Source organism: Pristiophorus japonicus, chromosome 15 (assembly GCF_044704955.1).
Source record: "Pristiophorus japonicus isolate sPriJap1 chromosome 15, sPriJap1.hap1, whole genome shotgun sequence".
In the NCBI taxonomy this organism is placed as follows: domain Eukaryota; kingdom Metazoa; phylum Chordata; class Chondrichthyes; family Pristiophoridae; genus Pristiophorus; species Pristiophorus japonicus.
Window position 1 is genome coordinate 44,383,228 of NC_091991.1, and position 22,881 is coordinate 44,406,108.

The window sequence follows — 22,881 nt, forward strand, 5'->3', positions numbered from 1 at the left end:
GCCACACAGTTTAGTGTCATCTGCAAACTTGGAGATATTACACTCAATTCCTTCATCCAAATATATATTGTATATAGCTGGGATCCCAGCACTGAGCCCTGCGGTACTCCACTAGTCACTGCCTGCCATTCTGAAAAGGACCCGTTTATCCCGAGTCTCTGCTTCCTGTCTGCCAACCATTCTCTATCCACGTCAGTACATTACCCCCAATACCATGTGCTTTAATTTTGCACACCAATCTCGTGTGTGGGACCTTGTCAAAAGCCTTTTGAAAGTCCAAATACTCCACAAACACTGGTTCTCCATTGTCCACTCTACTAGTTACATCCTCAAAAAATTCCAGAAGATTTGTCAAGCATGATTTCCCTTTCATAAGTCCATGTTAACTTGTACCAATCCTGTCACTGCTTACCAAATGCGTTGTTATTTCATCTGTAATAATTGATTCCAACATTTTCCCTACTACTGATGTCAGGCTAACCGGTCTATAATTACCCGTTTTCTCTCTCCCTCCTTTTTTAAAAAGTGGTGTTACATTAGCTACCCTCCAGTCCATAGGAATGATCCAGAATCGTTAGACTGTTGGAAAACGATCACCAATGCATCCACTATTTCTAGGGCCACTTCCTTAAGTACTCTGGGATGCAGACTATCAGGCCCTGGGGATTTATCGGCCTTCAATCCCATCAATTTCCCCTAACACAAGTTTCCGCCTAATAAGGATATCCTTCAGTTCCTCCTTCTCTCTAGACCCTCGGTCCCCTGGTACTTCCGGAAGGTTATTTGTGTCTTCCTTCGTGAAGACTGAACCAAAGCATTTGTTCAACTGAGAGGGGATCTCATAGAAACATATAAAATTCTGATGGGACTGGACAGGTTAGATGCAGGTAGAATGTTCCCGATGTTGGGGAATCCAGAACCAGGGGTCACAGTCTAATGATAAGGGGTAGGCCATATAGGACCGAGATGAGGAGAAACATTTTCACCCAGAGAGTGGTGAACCTGTGGAATTCTCTACCACAGAACGTTGTTGAATCCAGTTCATTGCATATTTTCAAGAGGGAGTTAGATGTGGCCCTTACGGCTAAGGGGATCAGGAGGTATGGAGTGGGGTACTGAAGTTGCATGATCAGCCATGATCATATTGAATGGCGGTGCAGGCTCGAAGAGCCGAATGGCCTACTCCTGCACCTACTTTCTCTGTTTCTACGTTTCTATAAGATGAATGGCTGTCAGCTAGAGGAGAAGAACCTGGGGGTATTGGTGGAAAGCTCACTGGAACCACCTTCTTCTTAGTCAGTCCCTTGGAGTCGAGGATGACTTGCTTCCACACTAGAAATGAGTTCTCAGGTGACTGATGAGTCCAAAGCAGGACCTACAAGTCTCTGTCACAGGTGGGGAAGATGGTGGTTGGGGTGCTTGGGTTGTCGTGCGCTCCTTCCGTTGTTTGCACTTCGTTTCCGCTTGCTCCTGGTGAAGAAACTCGTGTTTGGCGCCTTCCCGGATGCTTCTCCTCCACTTTGAGCGGACTTGGGCCAGGGATTTCCAGTTGTTGGTGGGGATGTTGCACTTTTTGAAGGAGGGTTTGAGGGTGTCCTTCAAGCATTTCTTCTGAGGTGCCTGCTGTACATGGTCCATGTGTCTGAAGCATATAGGAGGGCGGATATCACTATTGCGCTGTAGACCATGAGCTTTGTGCAGGGATTGAGGCCCTGGTCTTCAAACATTCTCTTCCTCAGGTGACCGAAGACTGCACTGGCACATTGAAGGCAGTGTTGGGCTTCATTGTCGATGTCTGCCCTTGACGACAGTAGGCTCCCAAGGTATGGAAAATGGTCCACGTTGTCCAAGGCCTCGTTGTGGATTTTGATAATCGGGGGCAATGCAGTGTGGCGGGGGCAGGTTGGTAGAGGACCTTTGTCTTACAGATGTTTAGTGTAAGGCTCATACTAAACATGGGCCTTAATAAACGTACGCTTCTGTGAAGGTGTTGACGATGGTTTGGAGTTCAGTCTCCGAGCGTGCGCAGACGCAAGCATCATCTGTGTACTGTAATTCAATGATAGAGTTTGGGACGACCTTGAATCTGGCCTGGAGCTGATGGAGGTTGAACAGTTTCCCATTTGTTCTGTAGATTAGCTCCACTCCAGCGGAGAGCTCACTGAGGGTGAGATGACCTTAAGTAAGGTGCCACACAAAAGGTTACTGCAGAAGATAAAGGTATGCGGAGTCAGAGGAAATGTATTAGCATGGATAGAGAATTGGCTGGCTAGCAGAAAGCAGAGGGTCAGGATAAATGGGTCCTTTTCGGGTTGGAAATCAGTGGTTAGTGGTGTGCCACAGGGATCAGTGCTGGGACCACAACTGTTTACAATATACATAGATGACCTGGAAGAGGGGACAGAGTGTAGTGTAACAAAATTTGCAGATGACACAAAGATTAGTGGGAAAGCGGGTTGTGTAGAGGACACAGAGAGGCTGCAAAGAGATTTAGATAGGTTAAGCGAATGGGCTAAGGTTTGGCAGATGGAATACAATGTTGGAAAGTGTGAGGTCATCCACCTTGGGAAAAAAAAAAACAGTAAAAGGAAATATTATTTGAATGGGGAGAAATTACAACATGCTGCGGTGCAGAGGGACCTGGGGGTCCTTGTGCATGAATCCCAAAAAGTTAGTTTGCAGGTGCAGCAAGTAATCAGGAAGGTGAATGGAATGTTGACCTTCATTGCAAGAGGGATGGAGTACAAAAGCAGGGAGGTCCTGCTGCAACTGTACAGGGTATTGGTGAGGCCGCACCTGGAGTACTGCGTGCAGTTTTGGTCACCTTACTTAAGGAAGGATATACTAGCTTTGGAGGGGGTACAGAGACGATTCACTAGGCTGATTCTGGAGATGGAGAGGGTTACCTTATGATAGATTGAGTAGACTGGGTCTTTACTCGTTGGAGTTCAGAAGGATGAGGGGTGATCTTATAGACACATTTAAAATAATGAAAGGGATAGACAAGATAGAGGCAGAGAGGTTGTTTCCACTGGTCGGGGAGACTAGAACTAGGGGGCACAGCCTCAAAATACGGGGGAGCCAATTTAAAACCGAGTTGAGAAGGAATTTCTTCTCCCAGTGGGTTGTGAATCTGTGGAATTCTCTGCCCAAGAAAGCAGTTGAGGCTAGCTCATTGAATGTATTCAAGTCACAGATAGATAGATTTTTAACCAACAAGGGAATTAAGGGTTATGGGGAGCGGGCGCGTAAGTGGAGCCGAGTTCATGGCCAGATCAGCCATGATCTTGTTGAATGGCGGAGCAGGCTCGAGGGGCTAGATGGCCTACTCCTGTTCCTAATTTTTATGTTCTTATGTTCTTATGGAGCATTGCAGCAAGGAAGATCAAGAAGAACGTTGGTGCAATGATACAGCCTTGCTTGACCCCGGTCCATACGTGAATTGGGTCTGTGGTGGATCGGTTGTTCAAGATCAAGGTTTGCATGTCATCGTGAAGCAGATGGAGGATGGTGAAAAACTTTTGAAGGCAGCCGAATTTGAGGAGGCTGCTCCATAATCCCTCATGGTTGAGTGTCGAAGGCTTTTGTGAGGTTAAAGGCGGCCACTTACAAGGGTTGGTGCTGTTCTCTGCATTTCTCTTGAATTTGACACGCGGTGAAGATCATGTTCATTGTGCCCCTTAGTTGATGGAATCCACATTGCGACTCTGGGAGGAGCTCTTCAGCCACTAGGAGAAGACGATTGAGGAAGATTGTTGCGATGACTTTCCCTGTGGCAGACAGCAGGGAAACTCCTCTGTAATTACCACAATCGGACTTGTGACCTTTCTTGAAGATGGTCACAATTACTGTGTCTGAGATCCCCGAGCATGCTCTCCTCCTTCCAAATAAGAGAAATGAGTTCATGGATTCGCGGCAATAGCCATTAGTGCTTCTCCGCCTTGGCAGAGATTCCATCTGCTCCTGAGGCCTTGTTGTTCTTCAGCTGTTGGATGGCATTTTCAACTGCATGCCGGGCTGGGGTTGTGCTGAGGTGGTGGCAGGTAGCATGCTGCGGGACGGAGTCGAGGACACTCATGTCGAAGATAGAGTCTCAGTTGAGCACATCTTCGAAGTGCTCCTTCCAGTGGGCACTAACCGCCTCTCTGTCCTTGATGAGTATCTCTGCGTTCTTGGCCCGCAGTGGGGTAGGACCTTGCGTGCTTGGGCCGTAGGTGGTCTTGACTGCACTAAAGAATCCACGCACATCATGGTTGTAGGCTCGTTGCTGGATCTCCTGCACTTTCTCCACCCACCATCTGTTCTTTAGGTTGCGAGTTTTTTGTTGGGTCTCAGTAGAGCTGCTTTTTTGCTCTTGAGTTGTGTTGCTGTTTCCAATTCAAGAATGCCTTTCGCTTGTGGCTTATTAGCTCCTGAATCTTGTCGAACCAGTCTTGGTGTTTCCTGGTCGAGTGACCGAGCATCTCTTCACAGGTGCTAATTATGGAGGCCTTGAGGACAGACCAGGCCCAGTGGACACTCTGCGTCTCTGGATTACTGGGAGTCATCAGGTTGGTTGAGAGACACTGGCTGTATAGGACTTTCTTAGCAGGGTCTTTGAGTGCTCTAGCGTTGATTTTCCTGCGGGCATCATTTCTGTTGCCGCCGCTGTTTTTGGGCTACATTGATGAACATGACAGACGGACTACCACCTAATCCGCTTTGACAGTCACCAGCTCCTGTCATGGCATGGGTGATGTAGATGTCCTTCCAGTCCCTCGCTTGGATGATGACGTAGTTTAGCAGATGCCAGTGCTTGGAGCGAGCATGTTGCCATGAAACCTTGTACTTGTCTCTCTGATGGAACAAGGTGTTGGTTATGACAAAGCCATGTTCTAAGCATTTCGTCTGGAGGAGGGTACTGTTGGAGTTGGTTTTCCTACCCCCTCTCTGCCGATCACACCTCCCCATAGGTCTGTGTCCTTTCCAACTCTGGCATTAAAGTCGCCAAGGAGGATCAGCTTGTTGTCCATTGGGACTTGAGACAGGGATTATTCAAGGCTGGAGTAGAATTCCTCATTGCTCTCGACTGTAACTTCCAGTGTTGGGGCCTGTGCGCTGATGACCATAGCACACTGGTTCCACGCAACGGTGAGCCGAAGGGTCATGTGGCAGTTATCCCGCAGGGGGAGTCTCTGAGATGCCCAACTAGCTCATTTTTTATGATGAAGCCCACCCCATGGAGGCAGCGCCTCTTCTGGTTTACCTTTCCAGAAGAAAATGTAACCACCACCTTGCTCCTTGAGCTGGCCTTCCGCTGCCCACCAAGCCTCGCTTAGGGCGGCGATATCTACGTTGAAATGTCTGAGCTTCGGGCAACGATAGCAGTACGACGTTCCGGTCTGTCGCTGTTGAGTTTGTCCATGAGGATCCTGATGTTTCAGGTCCCGAACTTCATTTTAACAGATGGAAGATGCCTGTGCGCGAATTATTTTATTGTGGGGTGGCTGTTGCACAGCAGCTACACACGGGCTTGACAGAGCAAGGTCTTGGTCCAATGGCAAGGATATCCAAGATGATTGGAGACCAGGCTCTGCTACATCAGCTCAGTACACACACACAAACCTACTCCTACTGTCCTTCTCCCTCCTTCCCACAGGTCCTCTCTCCCTGGGTTTCATGGGGTGCAGTGTAGTCCACCCGACCTCGCTGTTGGCCTGTGCTGCACCTTCCCTGGGCCCCAATCCCACTGCTGGGCCCCGACCTCGCAGCACCTGTCCTGGGCTCTGCTCCTTCTGACCTCACTCCTGGACCCCGACATCACTGCGCCTCTCCCGGGCCCGGCTCCTCCGGACCCCGCTGCTCCTCCCGACCTTCTGGGCCTTGACCTCGCTCAGAGATATGCTGATTTTGTCCCCCGCTCTCAGGACGGCTCGCACTGCTCCGTGCGGTGGCTAGCTGCTCCTTTTATCCCCAGTGCTGCTGCCGGTGTCTCCAACCAGCTTGGGATGGCGCCGCCTCACTGGAACCAGTGGGGCCATGTACTTTCTGATGTTCCTGTATTCCTATCCTCAGACCACAATATGAATATGTCGTCAAGTCAAACAGTACATAAGTTAGGTTTGCATTTGTACACCACGCCTATATTTTCATCTTTTGCATTCTATTCCATAAATACAGTTTTAACATGTCATTGCGTCAGTCATACATATTCATAGTCGAAACATAAGGGTCTGCTGTCCAAAAATCTATACCGACAAAAACAGTGGGCAAAATGAATTCTATAATATGCTGCTTTCAAAACTTCAATTTGTGTTGCTGCAGATTAGGACAATTTACATGGCTCAGACGAATCCTAAAAAACATTTCGGGTAGATTTCTTCTGTTCATTATCTAGAGTGAAATATAAACATTTGTTTCAAGAACCTGTTCATAATTTCACTATGAGTAGTGAAAATTAGAAATCCTATACTATAATTAATGTATTGGCACAGTCGTGCCTTATTAATATATTGTCCACAAATAATGCTATCAAGTGTGACAGAATATTTACTGTCATGGTTGAGGTTCCAAAGTATCCCCCAAGCTAAAATTATTAGCTTGAAATGAATAATGCTCGCCACCTCTCCTAACTCTCCCACAATGGCTTTCTCAACAAGCAGCGGGAGATTGGGGCCCAAATAAAAGGGCGCGTGAGTCGGGAGCAGCACCACAAGCAGCGGGATATTAGGGCCCAAACACCAACCCAGCTGAAGACAAGAAGTAAAAAGAACTAGAATCAAAGTGTAACATCACAGGAAAGAAGGGAAGTGATTGGCTGGTGAGTTTCTCTCGCTTTTCTGTGGCATTGGTTTGAATTAAGGGCTGGGATTAAGAACAAAATGAAAACTTAATGAGTTAAATATGTTCGGGATGGCAGACGATGCGTCACTGCTGTTGCATGTGGGAGCTGGTTGACCTCACTGAGGTCCACAGCGACCACACCTGCGGCAAGTGTCTGCAGCTCGAGGAACTTCGGCTCCGTGTTGATGAGCTGGTGTCCGAGCTGCAGACTCAACAACACATCAGGGAGGGGGAGAGTTACCTGGATGCTGCGATCCTGGAGCTAGTCACACCAATTAGATTAATTAATTCAAATTCGATCCGTGGTCAGGGACAGGAGGGTGTGACTATGAGTGAGGAAAGTATGGGGACTCAGGATGTAGTGCTGGAGGAGCCTCAGCCCTTGCTCTTGTCCAACAGGTTCGAGGCTCTTACTCCCTGTGTGGACAAGAGCAGGAACTGCAGGGAGAATGAGCAAACTGACCACAGCACCATGATACAGGGGGCCATTCAAGTGGGGCAAGTAAAAAGAAATGTTGTAGTGATAGGGGACAGTATCATTAGGGGGACAGATATGGTTCTCTGCAGCCGAGAGCGTGAGTCCTGAAACCTGTATTGCCTTCCCGGTGCCAGGGTTAAGGACATCTCCTCTGGGCTGGAGAGGAACTTGGAGCGGGAGGGAGAAGATCCAGTTATCGTGATCCACAATGGTACCAATGACATAGGTAGGACAAAGAAAGAGGTTCTGCTGAGGGAGTGTGTGAAGCTAGGGGCCAAATTAAAAAGCAGAACCACAAAGATGATAATCTCTGAATTACTACCTGAACCACGAGCAAATTTGCATAGGGTAAATAAGATCAGAGAGTTAAAAACGTAACTCAAAGACAGGTGCGGGAGAAATGGGTTTTGGTTCATGGGACACTGGCGCCAGTACTGGGGTAAGAGGGAGCTGTTCCATTTGGATGGGCTCCACTTAGACCGTGCTGGGACGAGGGTTCTGACGAATCAAATAACTAGGGCTGCAGAGAGGGCTTTAAACTAATTAGTGGGGGTGGGAGGGGGGGGGGGGGGAGGGGGGGGGTTCAGGTGAATAAGGAGAAGGAAATAGCGCAGGGTAGCTCTGGGAAAATGAAAACCAGAGCGTGACAGGAAGGGACGGAATGTATAAACATAAAAGTGAATCAGAAAGTGGAGTCAAAGCAGGCAAAAATGGTAAGGAAACAAATTTAAAAGCTCTTTATCTGAATGTAGGCAACATTCGTAACAAAACAGATGAGTTGACGGTACAAATGGGTATGATCTGATAGCGATCACGGAGATGTGGTTGCAAGGTGACCAAGGCTGGGAACTAAATATTTAGGGGTATTTGACAATTCGGAAGGACAGACAGAAAGGAAAAGGAGGAGGGGTAGCACTGTTAATAAAGGATGAGATCAGTGCGTTAGTGAGAAACGATATTGGCTCAGAAGATAAAGATGTTGAATCAGTTTGGGTGGAGATAAGGAATAATAAGGGGAAAAGTTGCTGGTGGGCATAGGCCCCCTAACAGTAGCTACTCTGTTGGACGGAATATAAATCAAGAAATAATGGAGGCTTGTAAAAATGGAACGGCAATAATGATGGGCGATTTTAACCTTCATATTGATTGGACAAAGCAAATTGGCCAGGGTAGCCTTGAGGAAGATTTCATAGAGTGTATCCGGGATAGTTTCCTTGCATAGTACATTGTGGAATCAACCAGGGAACAGGCTATCTTAGATCTGGTTCTGTGTAATGAGATAGGATTAATACATGATCTCATAGTAAAAGATCCTCTCGGAATGAGTGACCATAACATGATTGAATTTCAAATTCAGTTGCAGGGAGAGAAAGTTGGATCTCAAACCAGTGTCCTAAGCTTAAATAAAGGGGACTACAAAGGTATGAGGGCAGAGTTGGCTAAAATGGACTGGGAAAATAGATTAAAGTGTGGGACGGTTGATGAGCAGTAGCAGACATTGAAGGAGATATTTCATAACTCTCAGCAAAAATATATCCCAATGAGAAGGAAAGCCATGGCTAACTCAGGAAATAAGGGATGGTATCAAATTGAAAACAAGGGCATACAATGAGACTGGGCAATTAATAATGGAGAACAGGGAGATTGCAGAGACTATGAACAAATATTTTGTATCGGTCTTCACGATAGAAGACTAAAAACATCCCAGTAGTGGATAAACAAGGGGCTATAGGGAGGGAGGAACTTAATACAATCACAAAAGAAGTAGTACTTGGTAAAGTACTTGGTAGGTCGGGGCCATAAAAGGAGCAGCGAATGGCCTTGGGAGCAGCGTGGAGGCCCCGACCTGCGTGAGAACACCAGCGGCAGGTCGGGGCCATAAAAGGAGCAGCAAGCGGCCTCGGGAGCAGCGTGGAGGCATACTACTTCAGGGAGCAGTGTGAGCTGGTGCAGGAGGGCGACAGCAATGAAGAGTGACATCATCAAGGTCCAGGTCGGTGATTGGAACGTAGACAGATAACAGCAGGATTGGTGAGATCGGGGCAAAGGAGCTGCAAGAGACTGTGAGAGGGATGTAATCGGGGCCCAGGAGTGAGTTCGGGGCCAGGGCAGCACGGGCCAGCCCACACTAGGTCTGTGCAGCAGCGCAGGTCTCCAGTCATTTTGGATCACCCTCATCACTGGACCAAGACCTAGTTCTAGCTCTGTCAAGCCCGTGTGGTGGCTGGTGTGCAACGGCCACCCCACATTAAAAAAATTCATGCACAGCCATCTTCCACCCTTCAGGATGTAGTTCAGGACCTGGAATATTAGGTCCTTCATTGAAACACCTGTGAACTCATCCTTTTTTGGCGTGGAAGCAGGTCATCCTCACTTCGAGGGACTGCCTATGATGATGACTTGGTAAAATAATGGGACTAAAGGCAGACAAATCCCCTGGACCTGATAGCTTGCATCCTAGGGTCCTAAAAGAAGTGGTTGCAGAGATAGTGAATGCATTAGTTGTAATCCACCAAAATTCCCTGGATTCTGGGGAGGTCCCAGTGGATTGGAAAACCGCAAATGTAACACCCCTATTTAAGAAAGGAGGCAGACAGAAAGCAGGGAACTATAGATCGGTTAGCCTAACATCTGTCATTGGAAAAATGCTGGAGTCCATTATTAAGGAAGCAATAGCAGGACATTTGGAAAAGCATAATTCAATCAAGCAGAGTCAGCATGGTTTTATGAAAGGGAAATTGTGTTTGACAAATTTGCTGGAGTTCTTTGAGGATGTAACGGTGGATAAGGGGGAATCAGTGGATGTGGTGTATTTGGATTTCCAGAAGACATTCGATAAGGCGCCACATAAAAGGCTACTGCACAAGTTAAAACTTCATGGGGTTGGGGGTAATATATTAGCATGGATAGAGGATTGGCTAATTAACAGAAAACAGAGAGTCGGGATAAACAGGTCATATTTCGGTTGACAAACAGTAACTAGTGGGGTGCCGCAGGAATCGATGCTGGGGCCTCAACTATTTACAATCTATATTAATGGCTTGGATGAAGGGACCATGTGTAATCTAGCCAAGTTTGCTGGTGACACAAAAAATGGGTGGGAAAGCAAATTGTGAGGAGGACACAAAAAATCTGCAAAAGGATATAGACAGGTTAAGTAAATGGGCAAAAATTTGGCAGATGGAGTTCAATGTGGGAAAATGTGAGGTTATCCACTTTGGCATAAAAAATAGAAAAGCAAATTATAATTCAAATGGAGAACAATTGCAAAGTGCTGCAGTACAGAGGGACCTGGACCCTTGTGCTAGAAATACAAAATGTTAGTATGCAGGTACAGCAGCAAGTAATCAGGAAGGCAAATGGAATGTTGGCCTTTATTGCAAGGGGGATAGAGTATAAAAGCAGAGAAGTCCTGCTACAATTGTACAGGATATTGGTGAGGCCACACCTAGAGTACTGCATACAGTTTTGGTGTCCGTATTTAAAGAAGGATATACTTGCATTGGAGGCAGTTCCGAGAAGGTTCACTAGGTTGATTCCTGAGATGAGGGGGTTGACTTATGAAGATAGGTTGAGCTTATACTCATTGGAGTTCAGAAGAATGAGAGGTGATCTTATCGAAACATATAAGATAATGAGGGAGCTCGACAAGGTGGATGCAAAGAGGATATTTCCACTCGGGAAACTAAAACTAAGCGGCATAGTCTCAGAATAAGGGGCCGCCCATTTAAAACTGAGATGAGGAGGAATTTCTTCTCTCAGAGGGTTGTAAATCTGTGGAATTCTCTGCCCCAGAGAGCTGTGGAGGCTGGGTCACTGAATATATTTAAGGCAGAGATCGAAAGATTTTTGAGCGATAAGAGAATAAAGGATTATGGGGAGCGAGCAGGGAAGTGGAGCTGAGTCCATGATCAGATCAGCCATGATCTTATTAAATGGCGGAGCAGGCTCGAGGGGCCAAATGGCCTACTCCTGCTCCTATTTCTTATGTTTCTTATGTAAAAGCAGGATATTCTGTTTCAATAACATTAAGGGAGATAAAATCCTCCAGGGCCATTGATTTTCATACCTGAATTCCCAAGGTGTGCTTGCAGCATGCAAGACTCCATGCCAGGATTGTGCATTTGTAAAAGCTCTTATAATCAATAAGTTATATTATTAGACCACACTCAGGTCACCTTGTTATAGCTCCATGTACTCTGTCGTCATCGTGATATCAGCTTTTAGCGTTGTGATATTTGCCATATTTTACAGTTACATTGTAATAATGTGTTTGGAATTTAGCAGCAATCACATTAGCTGTCACAATAGCAACCAATAATTTACTTACAATGTAGTATAAAATGATATGCATTATGTGCTTTTAAATTCAAAGATGATCTGTTCTAACCTGTGCAAAAAGATGAGCCCTCTTAGTTAGTTCTAACGATTGTATCATCATTCTTACTTTAGCAAAGCCTTCCAAGCCTAACTGATCACTGAGAAGTCACTGCAGCCCTTAGACAGTGCAACTACGATGCAGATGAAGTCATTTCCGTTTTTCTCGCAATCTTTGGTGACAGCTTATTGCTACCATTCAAAAGCCAAAGGGACTACAAGGAAGAAAATGGTTACCGGTAAAAATAAATTACAGTTGTATTAAAGCACTTATCCATTAGCAAAGTGTATGTCCGTGGGAAATAGTTACAATCCAAACATTTATTTTTTGAATTCACAACTATTATTGCCTTTGTCTCATTCAAAATATCAATAAAAGGCTGTAACCATTTAATATAATGAAGATTCATAAAATTTGGTAAATTCCCAAATTGCAAATGAAAAAATTGTTGCTATTCCACCTAAAAAGTAGCTGTTTTCTCAGCCGCAAATTTAGTGAATTTCCATTTCTAATAGGATTCAACCTTCGTGTATCACTTTGAGTTAATCATTAGTTTCCAATTCAAACTACCTAAACAATAATAATAATCATCATTTGTGCATGCTTAAGAATTCTTTTAAATGAATAATTATTGGACAAGCATCCCTTTCCTGCCCATTTTAGCTATAGATTGAAAGCATGATGTATTGTTTGCTAGACTGTAATTATGGTATCCCCAATGTTTTCCATATACTTTATTATAACTAATTACTTGCCTTCAGCTGCATTCTAAGGCAACCAAAATACAAAGAATTAGCTATTTGCCTGTATTACAAAGACATCAGGTTGACCTAAACTTGCCATTACTGGAAAAGAGGTACCTGATTCCAGTAGACCACGTGTCAGTTTCAGAATTTTAAGTTCAGGCCTGGTTTTAACATCAAATTACACGATCTACGGCATGCTCAATGAATGCTTCTGCTGCCTGGACCGCTTGGGATGAGCTCTGCAGGACAGTCCTATTCATGTGTCCAGATTTATGGTTGTATGCTGCATAACTTTGTGACGCTGAGGGACCAGCCCTTACCATTACCTTGGTAACAAGAAATGGAGGGGAAGGTGGAGGAAGAGCATGAGCCGATTCGACGAGTCTCCCTCGCCATCAGAGGTTATTCAAGAGAACTTCACATGAACCATGCTGCCCATCCTTAATACACCAAGTTTCCCAATCATTATTGCCACCATCCTTACTACCATCCTGAGATTGCTTTCCTTCAGTCCAGCCTTATGGATCTTGCCCTCAACTGACTACAAATATTAACACCAATACTAAATCTTGTGAAGAAAATGACTCAGACAACCCTATTTCATGTGCGTATATTTAAAAGGAATGATTAAGAATCACCCTTGTGGAAACCTGTTTGTTTAGCTAGCCTAGTGTTCCTATGGCGTGTATTCTGAGTGGCTACAGCTTGGAAGCTTAGAAGGCCGCTCAGGACTTTAGAAGGCTGCTGCGGGTAACCTCAAGCAGCTCTTGGCCTTGATGGCCTGGCTGCAGACTGCAGCAACTCATTGTGGGCCAGGACAGTTTGGCCCACCTGGCTATGTGATACCGCCAAGGGCACTGACGGAATGGGTGGCAGGGGCGCAAGCATGTTATCCTGAAAGAGGACAGCAGGTGCCTATCCAAAAGAGCCAAGACTACTCTTCTGGGACTGCACCTCAGCACTCATACAGTGCTACGCAAGAACAGAGTGCAGGAGTGATGTGAAGCTCTGGAAGCCCCCGCTGCCAAGATGGCAGTCATCTGAGCTTCCATGGGAGCAGTGAGCGCTGCCACGGAAGCTGTCAGCAGAGGCTCCACCACGATAGACACCACTGACATGTTCATGGAGCTGACCAATCACTCCATGTTGGACAGATGCGTTTCCATGCTATCTGCGAAGCCTTGTCACCGGCTTTGGGAGCACAAAGCCAGCTTGCGAGTCCTCCTCAGTCGAGCTAGTATGTTATCTCGTCCTCTGGCAAGCTGGCACCTGTGGCTTTCTATCCTCCTGCCATAGCTCCTGCACGCGTGGCCAGTGATTCAGAACATAAAGATCCCTCCTCTCACCTACATGTGGCAGTATTCTCTGAGCTGGTGTTTGTTAGGGTCAGATCAAAAAACACTGCATCTTCAAGAAGGCCGATCCTCTGGAATTGAAGTAGCACAGGGGCTTCAACATATTCAGTACCTGAAATGTAAAGTAAGGAACAAGTGCTAGCTTTTACTGTGAAGAGAGAGCAGAGAGAGATGAGTGGCTGCTGAAAGCAGCTACAATTTGTCATGCAGTGTGTAGGGTGAGATCGAAGTGAGAAGAGAAAGCGATAAGGTATGAAGAAACCCTGTTCAATGTCTCCTCCAGCTTTGCCACGCCATGACTCTTCCCCTGCCCATGATGGCCAGCATGTCCTCCTCCAGAGCGGAAAAGGTGTGCAGGCAGATTCGGCCTCCTTTTGCTTCATGTTATGCACAATTTTCTTCTGCAAGATAGAAACAAGTGTGTTAGTGTCAGCCATGTGACGAGTTTTGAGAATGCGCCTGTCATGGTCCAGTGTGAGGGGTGGGTATGAGGATTATAATTGTGGTGAAATTACAATTGCGGTGAAAGAAGTGTAGAGTGTGTGAATAGGAGAAGAAGGAGGTAGAGTGAAATATGGTGCAGTGAGTGTCGGAGGGTGAAGGGAACCGGGAGAGGGGAGTGTTGTGAGTTGTGTGGCTGCAGGTGCCAGGAGAGAGTAGTTGAGCTGAGAGGTAAAATTCTGACAACTCTAGTGAAGTCATTAAATATTTTCCAGCATTGCAGCCATATCCTGGGAGCTGAGCTCTTCCCACTGGTGGTGGAGTGTTGCCTGGAGAACTTTCTGCCCCAACCCCAGGCTATTGACTTCAACATTCAACCCAGCTTATTAAAAATTGCCATTTTATAAAATGGCTGAAAAACAGACTAAAACAACGGTGAAGTGGAATCACTCCAGGTTCCAATTTCTTTGATCCTCCTTCAGCAGATTACTCAGAAGTGGAAATGTGTAACTCGGAAATCCAACCCTGAAGGAGAAATGAGAGCTACTGTGATGAGTAACTTTCCTGTAATTGTTTAGGTAGCGATTACAGATGATTTTTAAAACAGACCTCAGCAAATAAAGACCAGGTATAATGAGTAAGTACTGCTCTACTTTTTCAGGATAACTTCTTAGTTTGGATAGTAAGTGCTAAAAAAAAATTATGTAGGCTCAAACTTTGCTGTCAAAATAATGGCAAGGCTGGTAGCACCCACCATTATTTACGGGCAAATGCCACAGCAACTTCAGACGAGGGCAGATGTGCGATTAAGCGCGAAAATGGAAAATTGCTATCGGAGATGCACCGCTCCCCCGTCAGCTTCGCAAAAGCAGCAAGTCGCTTCTGGCTCCCCATTCAAATGCATTGAGTGGCGTGAAGTTCCTGCATTTGCACAGTAGATACAAACTAAACTTGCCACAGAAAATTAAGTCGTCATTTCAAGTCTAAGTACCCTCTTAACAACGTGAAAAGAAAATGAGGATGCACTGTAGAGGCCACCTCACCAATTCCATCTCGCACTTGCAGCGCGAAATATCATTGACATTAAACGGGCAAGGCCTAACAGTCAATTTTGGGCCTATAGTATTAGTACAAAATATATGATTATGTGTCAATGTGAATTTTGTGCGGCCAGTAACAATTTTCATATATTTATTCTAAGTCATTTGATAGAAAGAGACATAATCATTGATGACCTATAACAAAAACTGAAGCACAGCAACACAGCTGTAGAAAACCTCCATGAGAAAGCCAGAGAATTGTTGGAGGAGAACCGTCGACAATCTGAAATGATTCAGCACCGTAACAGAAAAGTAGCAGAGCTGGAAGTTGATTGTAAGGAAGCCCTCGACAGAGTCATGGCTTTGCAGAAAATAAGCCGGACCTCCGATTCCATCCCGATACCACCTGGTTCTTTGTCAGAGCCAAAGAAATTACTGGAAATTTATAAATTCACCCGTGAGTTAAATATTTCCAACAGACAGCTTAGATCTATATTTAATCTTAAACTATCTGAGATCAGTCATCTAATAAAGCAACTTGTGAATCTTGTACTAAAGTTGAAAAATATCGAAGCAGGATCAACACAAGAAATTGAAGACCTACGTTCTTTGTACAAGAAGGAAGCTTCGCAAAAAAAATTGCTTTATAACAAGCTGCAGGAGCTTTGTGGAAATATCAGAATATTTTGTCGCTGTAGGCAGGATCCAGGGGCACAGGCCATACTGGAGTTTCCTTCAGATGAGGAAATATCAGTGAATCAGAATGGGAACAGGAAGTGGTTCTCCTTTGATAAAGTTTATCCACCTACTGCCACCCAGGTAAGTATTCTAGTGTACTTGCTGTAATTCACTCCCATTGGCTATACAATGTGGTTGTTTTCATTATTTCCAATAACATGGCATTACAACAGTGACTACACTCAAAAAGTATTCATTGGCTGTAAAGCGCTTCGAGACAGCCGGTGGTCGTGAAAGGCGGTATAAAAATGCACATCTTTCTTTCCTTCTATTTCCAATCCACAGTTGGGTACTCTACCATTGTGGTTATGGATCAGAACATGGCAACCCAAAGGTTGCTAATTCCTTTTCTGTTACAAATCATATTACCGAATTACACAAACATTAAGAGGCTATTGCACCTGTAGCTGTACAATAATGGAAAATATTGCTAGTTTACGAATCTTGAAAGTATAAATCCAAAGTGTTTCTTTGGAGTGAAAGAAATAAGTAAAACAGTTGCTACTGATCTAATTTTCTGTTTATTATATAATCTGCCCCTATTTAAATGTAGGATATAAATGGAAAACTATACTTGTAGCTTTAACCCAATATAGATATAATAATTGTCATGATATGAACAGTTAATTTATTTTTTTCAGCTTGTTCTCTTGGCCACTGATATGTGCCAAAGTCTGCTTTGGAAACAAGTTGAGTAACATTTACTCAGACTTATGTTGCAGTATTCCTATATCGTGATCAACATTTCTTGTATGCCACAAAAATGTTCCCTGTGTTTTCTGTGACTAGTGAGTAACCGAATCCAAAGAAACAATCCCAGCATCAACAAAAGCAATAACAAATTATGTTTGTTTCTTCTGTGCTTGGAGAAGATGTCACAGTTTTTACGACACCATTATGTGTTGCATCATCCCAATCCACAGTAAATCAAACTCTTGTTATTTGTAGGCATATTCTAAACTTTAAAATATATTATTTGTATTTATTTCACGATACAAATAGAAAAATATCAGGATCCATTAGATGTATTATTTTTCCAATAGACAGACGTGACATCATAATGTGTGTATTATCATTGCTTGCATGTTATTCAGTTGAGTTCACCCTTTAATTCAATATCACATCTGGATTCCTGACATGCAGAAATCTGGAGTCACAAAAACACTAATTGGTATCTACAATAGCCGTTCTGCTGTCACTTCTGTGGACTTGAGTCATGAAAAAAGATCCTGTAACTGAAGATCCAAGATGTATCGGAGATTATTCAGAAGGATTACTAAAACAATTATTTATCCAGTGTTTCATTTTGTTGTTGAAATATCTCAGGAGCAGGTGTTTGAAGGAACACTTCCCATCATCACATCTTGTGTAGATGGATATAATGTCTGCATTGTGGCCTATGGTCAGACAGGCTCAGGAAAGACTTACACAATGATGGGTAACGAAGGTAATCCTGGAGTGAACATAAGGTCAGCACCAAAATGTTTTGCTGATGTTAAAACTAGTTAATTTAAGAGATTTAAGTTAGTTATTTTACATGGAGACTCTATGTCAAAGGTACAATGAGCTGGTTTTCATGCTTTAATTTAAAAGATGATATATGTTTAAACTGGCCATCACTAAATATGATTGTTCATTTACTTAGGTCAATCAGGGAACTATTTCGAATATGTCAGGAAAGAAAAAACATCAAGTATACTACAAAGGTAATCATTATCTTAATGTTTTCAAAATTGGTAAAAAAATATAATTTCACTTTTTAAAAAAAATCCAATGATTTTAATATTTTTGGAGATAATGGTTCCTATGAACCGGCCCTGTTTGAATTGTGTAAATCTTATTAAATGAGTGAATCTAGGAGAACAAAGATTTCTTTGCCTCATACAACAAACTGCATTTATATAGCGCTTTTAACATCGTAAAAAAATCTCAAGGCATTTCACAGGGTTCGACAAAAATTGACACCGAGCCAAAGAAGGAGACATTAGGACAGGTGACCAAAAGCTTGGTCAAAAGCAGTATTTTTAAGGAGGGTCTTAAAGGAAGTGAAGGAGAGAGGTTTAGGGAGGGAATTCCAGAGCTTAGGGCCTAGACAACTGAAAGCACGGCCACCAATGGTAAGGGAAGGAAGTGGACGATGTACACCAAGCCAGAGTTGGAAGAATGTAGATTTTGCAGGGGATTGTACGGCTGGAGGAGACTACAGAGATAGGGAGGGGCATGGCCATGGAGAGATTTGAACATGTGGATGAGAAATAAATTGAGGCATTGGTGGACTGGGAGCCGATGTAGGTCAGCGAGTACCGGGGTGATGGGTGAACCACGCTCTTTCCAGCTTTCCTACAATAAACTGTTTAAATATACTCTGCAATTTCTAAAATGCTCATCATGCACAAACTTGTAAAAATCAGTTCATTCACATTTTATTGCTTGTAGTAGAAAAGCAAAGCATATATATTACAATGCAATGTGAAAATAAAAGTATTTTAAAAGTTTTTCCAGTTATGAAGCGTTTGAATAAAGATACGCACGAGGTATTGACAAGCTGATTGCTACCACTGATAGAATTCAGGTGAGCAGGATGACAGGAAATTGGGAAGCGAGTGCTTCTTCCCAATTAATACACACCCTACTGTTCTATGTCATTCGGCTGCATGCCTGTATTATTCACTCTCGCTTATTTTTAGAAGGACCCTAATTATCCATGCACACCACAGGATAACGAGGCCCTTTAGCAAGCCTGTTGGCCTTTCTGACAATCAAACATTAAAGGGAAGCTGATTAAAGTTGCAATTTAAAGAGAAAGAAAAAAAGTCATGTATTTTTTAATATTTTGCATTTTTCCAGAGGGTTGGTCTATAATGTTTGCAACTCTTTAGTGTATTACTGTAATTGTTCCAGCTAATATTTTATGTATTTTCTGGATTAGACCGTGCAGGGAATGTTTAAGTAGTGAGAAGCGCAACAGAATCATTGTTACCAATATCACAGAGAAACTAACTTTACAGAAACTGTTTCCAAGAGTTCTATACAACAAGAAGATCTAAAGTGTAGCCCACAATACTAAAGTTCATTCTATCCAGGGATGTGCCATGACATCTAACAAATATACAACAACTGTATTCCCTGGAATTTAGAAGACTAAGGGGTGATTTATCGAAATTTTCAAGATATTTAGGGGAAATGATGGGATAGATAGGAACTATTTCCGCTGGTTGGGTAATTTAGGACGAGGGGACATAGCCTACAAACTAGAGCCAGGCCCTTAAAGATTGAAGTTAGGAATCTCTTCTGCATGCAAAGGGCAGTAGAAGTTTGGAACTCTCTTCCACAAATGGCAGTTGATGAGAGGTCAATTGTTAATTTTAAATTTGAGATTGATAGATTTCTGTTAGCCAAAGGTATTAACTAAGTGATATGGGGCAAAGCAGATATATGGAATTAGTTCACAGATTAGCCATGATCTCATTGAATGGCGGAACAGGCTTGAGGGGAGAAATGGCCGACTCCAAGTCTAATGTACCTATGCCCTATGTTCCTTTGACACGTTACTATTACCTCAGGTTGCTTTGAAAGTATCACAATCACAATATTTCATGCTTAGAGTGGAAGAAGCAGATAGAAGGCTTGGCAAGGATATTAATAGGCATCAAAGCTCATTTGGTTGTATGCATCATCATCATCGGCAGTCCCTCAGAATCGAGGAAGACTTGCTTCCACTCCTGAAGTGAGTTCTTTGGTGGCTGAACAGTCCAATATAAGAGCCACAGACTCTGTCACAGGTGGGACAGATAGTCGTTGATAGAAGGAGTGGGTGGGACTGGTTTGCCGCACGCTCTTTCCGCTGTCAACGCTCGATTTCTGCATGCTCTTGGCGTTGAGACTCAAGGTGCTCAGTGTCCTCTCGGATGCACTTCCTCCACTTCGGACGGTCTTGGGCCAGAGACTCCCAGGTGTCAGTGGGGATGTTGTACTTCATCAGGGAGGCTTTGAGGGTGTCCTTGTAATGTTTCCGCTGCCCACCTTTGGCTCGTTTGCCATGAAGGAGTTCCGAGTAGAGCACTTGCTTTGGGAGTCTCGTGTCTGCATGCGGACTACGTGGTCTGCCCAGCGGAGCTGATCGAGTGTGGTCAGTGCTTCAATGCTGGGGATGTTAGCCTGAATGAGGACGCTGATGTTGGTGCACCCGACCTCCCAGGGGATTTGTAAGATCTTGCGGAGACATTGTTGGTGATATTTCTCCAGCAACTTGAGGTGTCTACTGTACATGGTCCATGACTCTGAGCCATACAGGAGGGCAGGTATTACTACAGCCCTGTAGATCATGAGCTTGGTGGCAGATTTGAGGGCCTGGTCTTCAAACACTCTTTTCCTCAGGCGGCCGAAGGCTGCACTGGCGCATTGGAACAAACATATTTGCAGATCCTAGCACACCCACCTGGCAATTACATGGTTGTTATGTACTTGTATACTGCACTTTTCTCTTTGTGCTCAAACTTAAACTGATAGTTACCTTGTTATACACTTTGCACTCTTCACTTCTGTTCAATTAAACACCTAACTTTCTCATTTTCACTCAAATGCTTTCAGAATTTAAAGACCTACTTCAAAAAGGCCTTTACAACATCGTTCAGCCTCCCAACTTTCACCCTAAATTCTTCCAAACATTCTGATTTTGAATTGGCAAAGTATGACCTTAAAAACCTTCCATAATCACCAAGGAAACCCCCTCCAGAGGACATGACCATGCATGACTAATAAGAATAATCATCAGTTGAAAGATGTGGATTATTTTCCAAGTGAACATTCAACTGGACAAACACATCAGAAACTATAATTGCTCAATTTTAATTTGTTTGACAAGGAACCAAACTTTCATAATAAAAACAGAAAATGCTGGAAATCTCAGCGGATCAGGCAGCATCTGTGGAGAGAAAAAGAGTTAACATTTCAGGTCGATGACCCTTTGTCGTAGGTGTTTTCCTTTTTTCTTGTCCACACTTAAAACATGATAAGGGAGACAACTTTCCTGATACCATAGTTCTCTGGATTGTTACTCCGCCACCCATTCAAGGTTGATAGTATATTATTTAGTCTATTGGTTTGCCTCAGTCAGTCCCATTCAAGGTGGTACTAGGGTTTTAATTGTACCAGTATATGTGAATTAATTGTATGTGCTCAGAATTTCTCAGCATGCAAGTATCAGTTCTCTTAGTTTACCCAAATGCCTGCAGTGCGTTCTAGATGACTTGTCTTCCTACACACATTAACTGCTGTCAGTCTAAGTTAATGTTGCCTATATTTTGCAGCTAGACGAGTTAAAAGATTACTAGCTGTTACAGTTTTTGGTCTTCTTAAATCTTCTTATCCAAGATTATTTTAAGTCTCATATCTTAGATCACTCTCATGCTTGAGTCCTGTGAGTGTCGATCCTTGCCTTGAGATCTAGATAAGCTTTCTAAAACACAGTCAGAGAAATGAACAAACAATCCAGTTTGGAAATTGCTTTTAGGACTATTTTATGCTTCCATAAGATCTCACTTTAATCTTCAAAAGTGGTAGGAGCATCACATTAGACCGGTGTTTAAAACATCAGCCAAATTAGCAAATAATCTAACAGCAGCTTTACAGTTACAGTAGAATTTTGTTTATTTAACTTCTCAAGAAGACTGAATAATAGGTTATAATCTACTAGTGAGATATCATTTTATAGATAACTTATCCAAACTTTCCTTTCTTCCAATATTTTCTTACTAAGGATGTTAGCTAGTCTACTTTATTATTTTCTTGCAAGTTTACGGTTGGTTCGACTACTTTCTGATAAGTCAGCGTAATGAACAGATTCAAACGCTTTCACCAGTCGCTGTGGCTTGTTGGTCACAAAAGACAGTCAGATTCAAAATTAGCAGTCGTGCATTTAACAGAACAAATCATAAAGTCTGTGTTTGTTCAAAGTTAGCTTGGATTCTCATCTCTTGACTGAATTGACCTTGAAATATAAATATCAAAAGCTTGGCATAGTCTGTTTTGCAACCATTTCTATTTTTAAATTGCTTATTGACTGGATTTTAAGGAACAGCTGCTAACTAAAACGAAACAAAAATGCTAACATTAATGTTTCAATGTATTTAGTTGTGGCAAAATAACTTTTAGACAAGATCTTTACATCAGCTCCATTGCTAATATTATTTGCACTGTAAACAGAACTTTATTCGAACTTGCAGTTGATACAATATGAACAAAATACTAAATCATAACCAATCCATACCTAACATAAATCGGGAAGGTAGGCTTCCCTCCAGGTCCAAGTGATGTACGACCACAGTTTCTAGAGACAGAAGCCAAAATAATCCATGTATAGTATACATTTTGATATAGGAGGCCCTCAGATTATAACAAAATACATATAGAACACCTTTTAGCTTCACTCTGTAAATTGGATTCTTTTTCACTTGCAGATAACCATGCTAGAAATTTACAATGAAGCAATTCAAGATCTTCTGTCAAAACAGCCACATACTCATTTGGAGATAATGACCCAGGGAAAATCTGTCAGCATCCCTGGATTAAGAGAGATTGAAGTAAAAACTGAAAGTGACTTTAGGAGAGTGATGCAGCTTGGAAACAAAAACAGAACTGTTGTATCCACAGAGATGAATTCCGAGAGGTACTATCTAATTGAAATAAACAACATGACTAGTTAATGTAGACAATACTGTAATTTTATGTACTATGCTAAATCAACAGAATGCTTTTTTAATGGGGGGTGGGGGGGCGGGAACTGCTGACAAACAATTCTTCTTGTGCTAATTACACTGAGTTATAGAATTAATTTATGCACATAAGGAGGCTAATGTGGTAGTCCTACGGCAGTGGAACTGCC

At 43.3% G+C, this 22,881-nt stretch overlaps 1 protein-coding gene across 1 annotated transcript in view; it reads left to right on the plus strand.

Moving 5' to 3' along the window:
- LOC139281534 (kinesin-like protein klp-3) overlaps window positions 1-22,881 on the plus strand; it is a 49,048-nt gene that overhangs the window by 18,584 nt on the left and 7,583 nt on the right. The window contains exons 6-9 of the mRNA XM_070901701.1: window positions 15,474-16,079; window positions 17,325-17,467; window positions 17,644-17,704; window positions 22,457-22,665. Coding sequence (XP_070757802.1) covers window positions 15,474-16,079; window positions 17,325-17,467; window positions 17,644-17,704; window positions 22,457-22,665 — 1,019 coding nt within the window. The remainder of the gene's footprint in view (window positions 1-15,473; window positions 16,080-17,324; window positions 17,468-17,643; window positions 17,705-22,456; window positions 22,666-22,881) is intronic.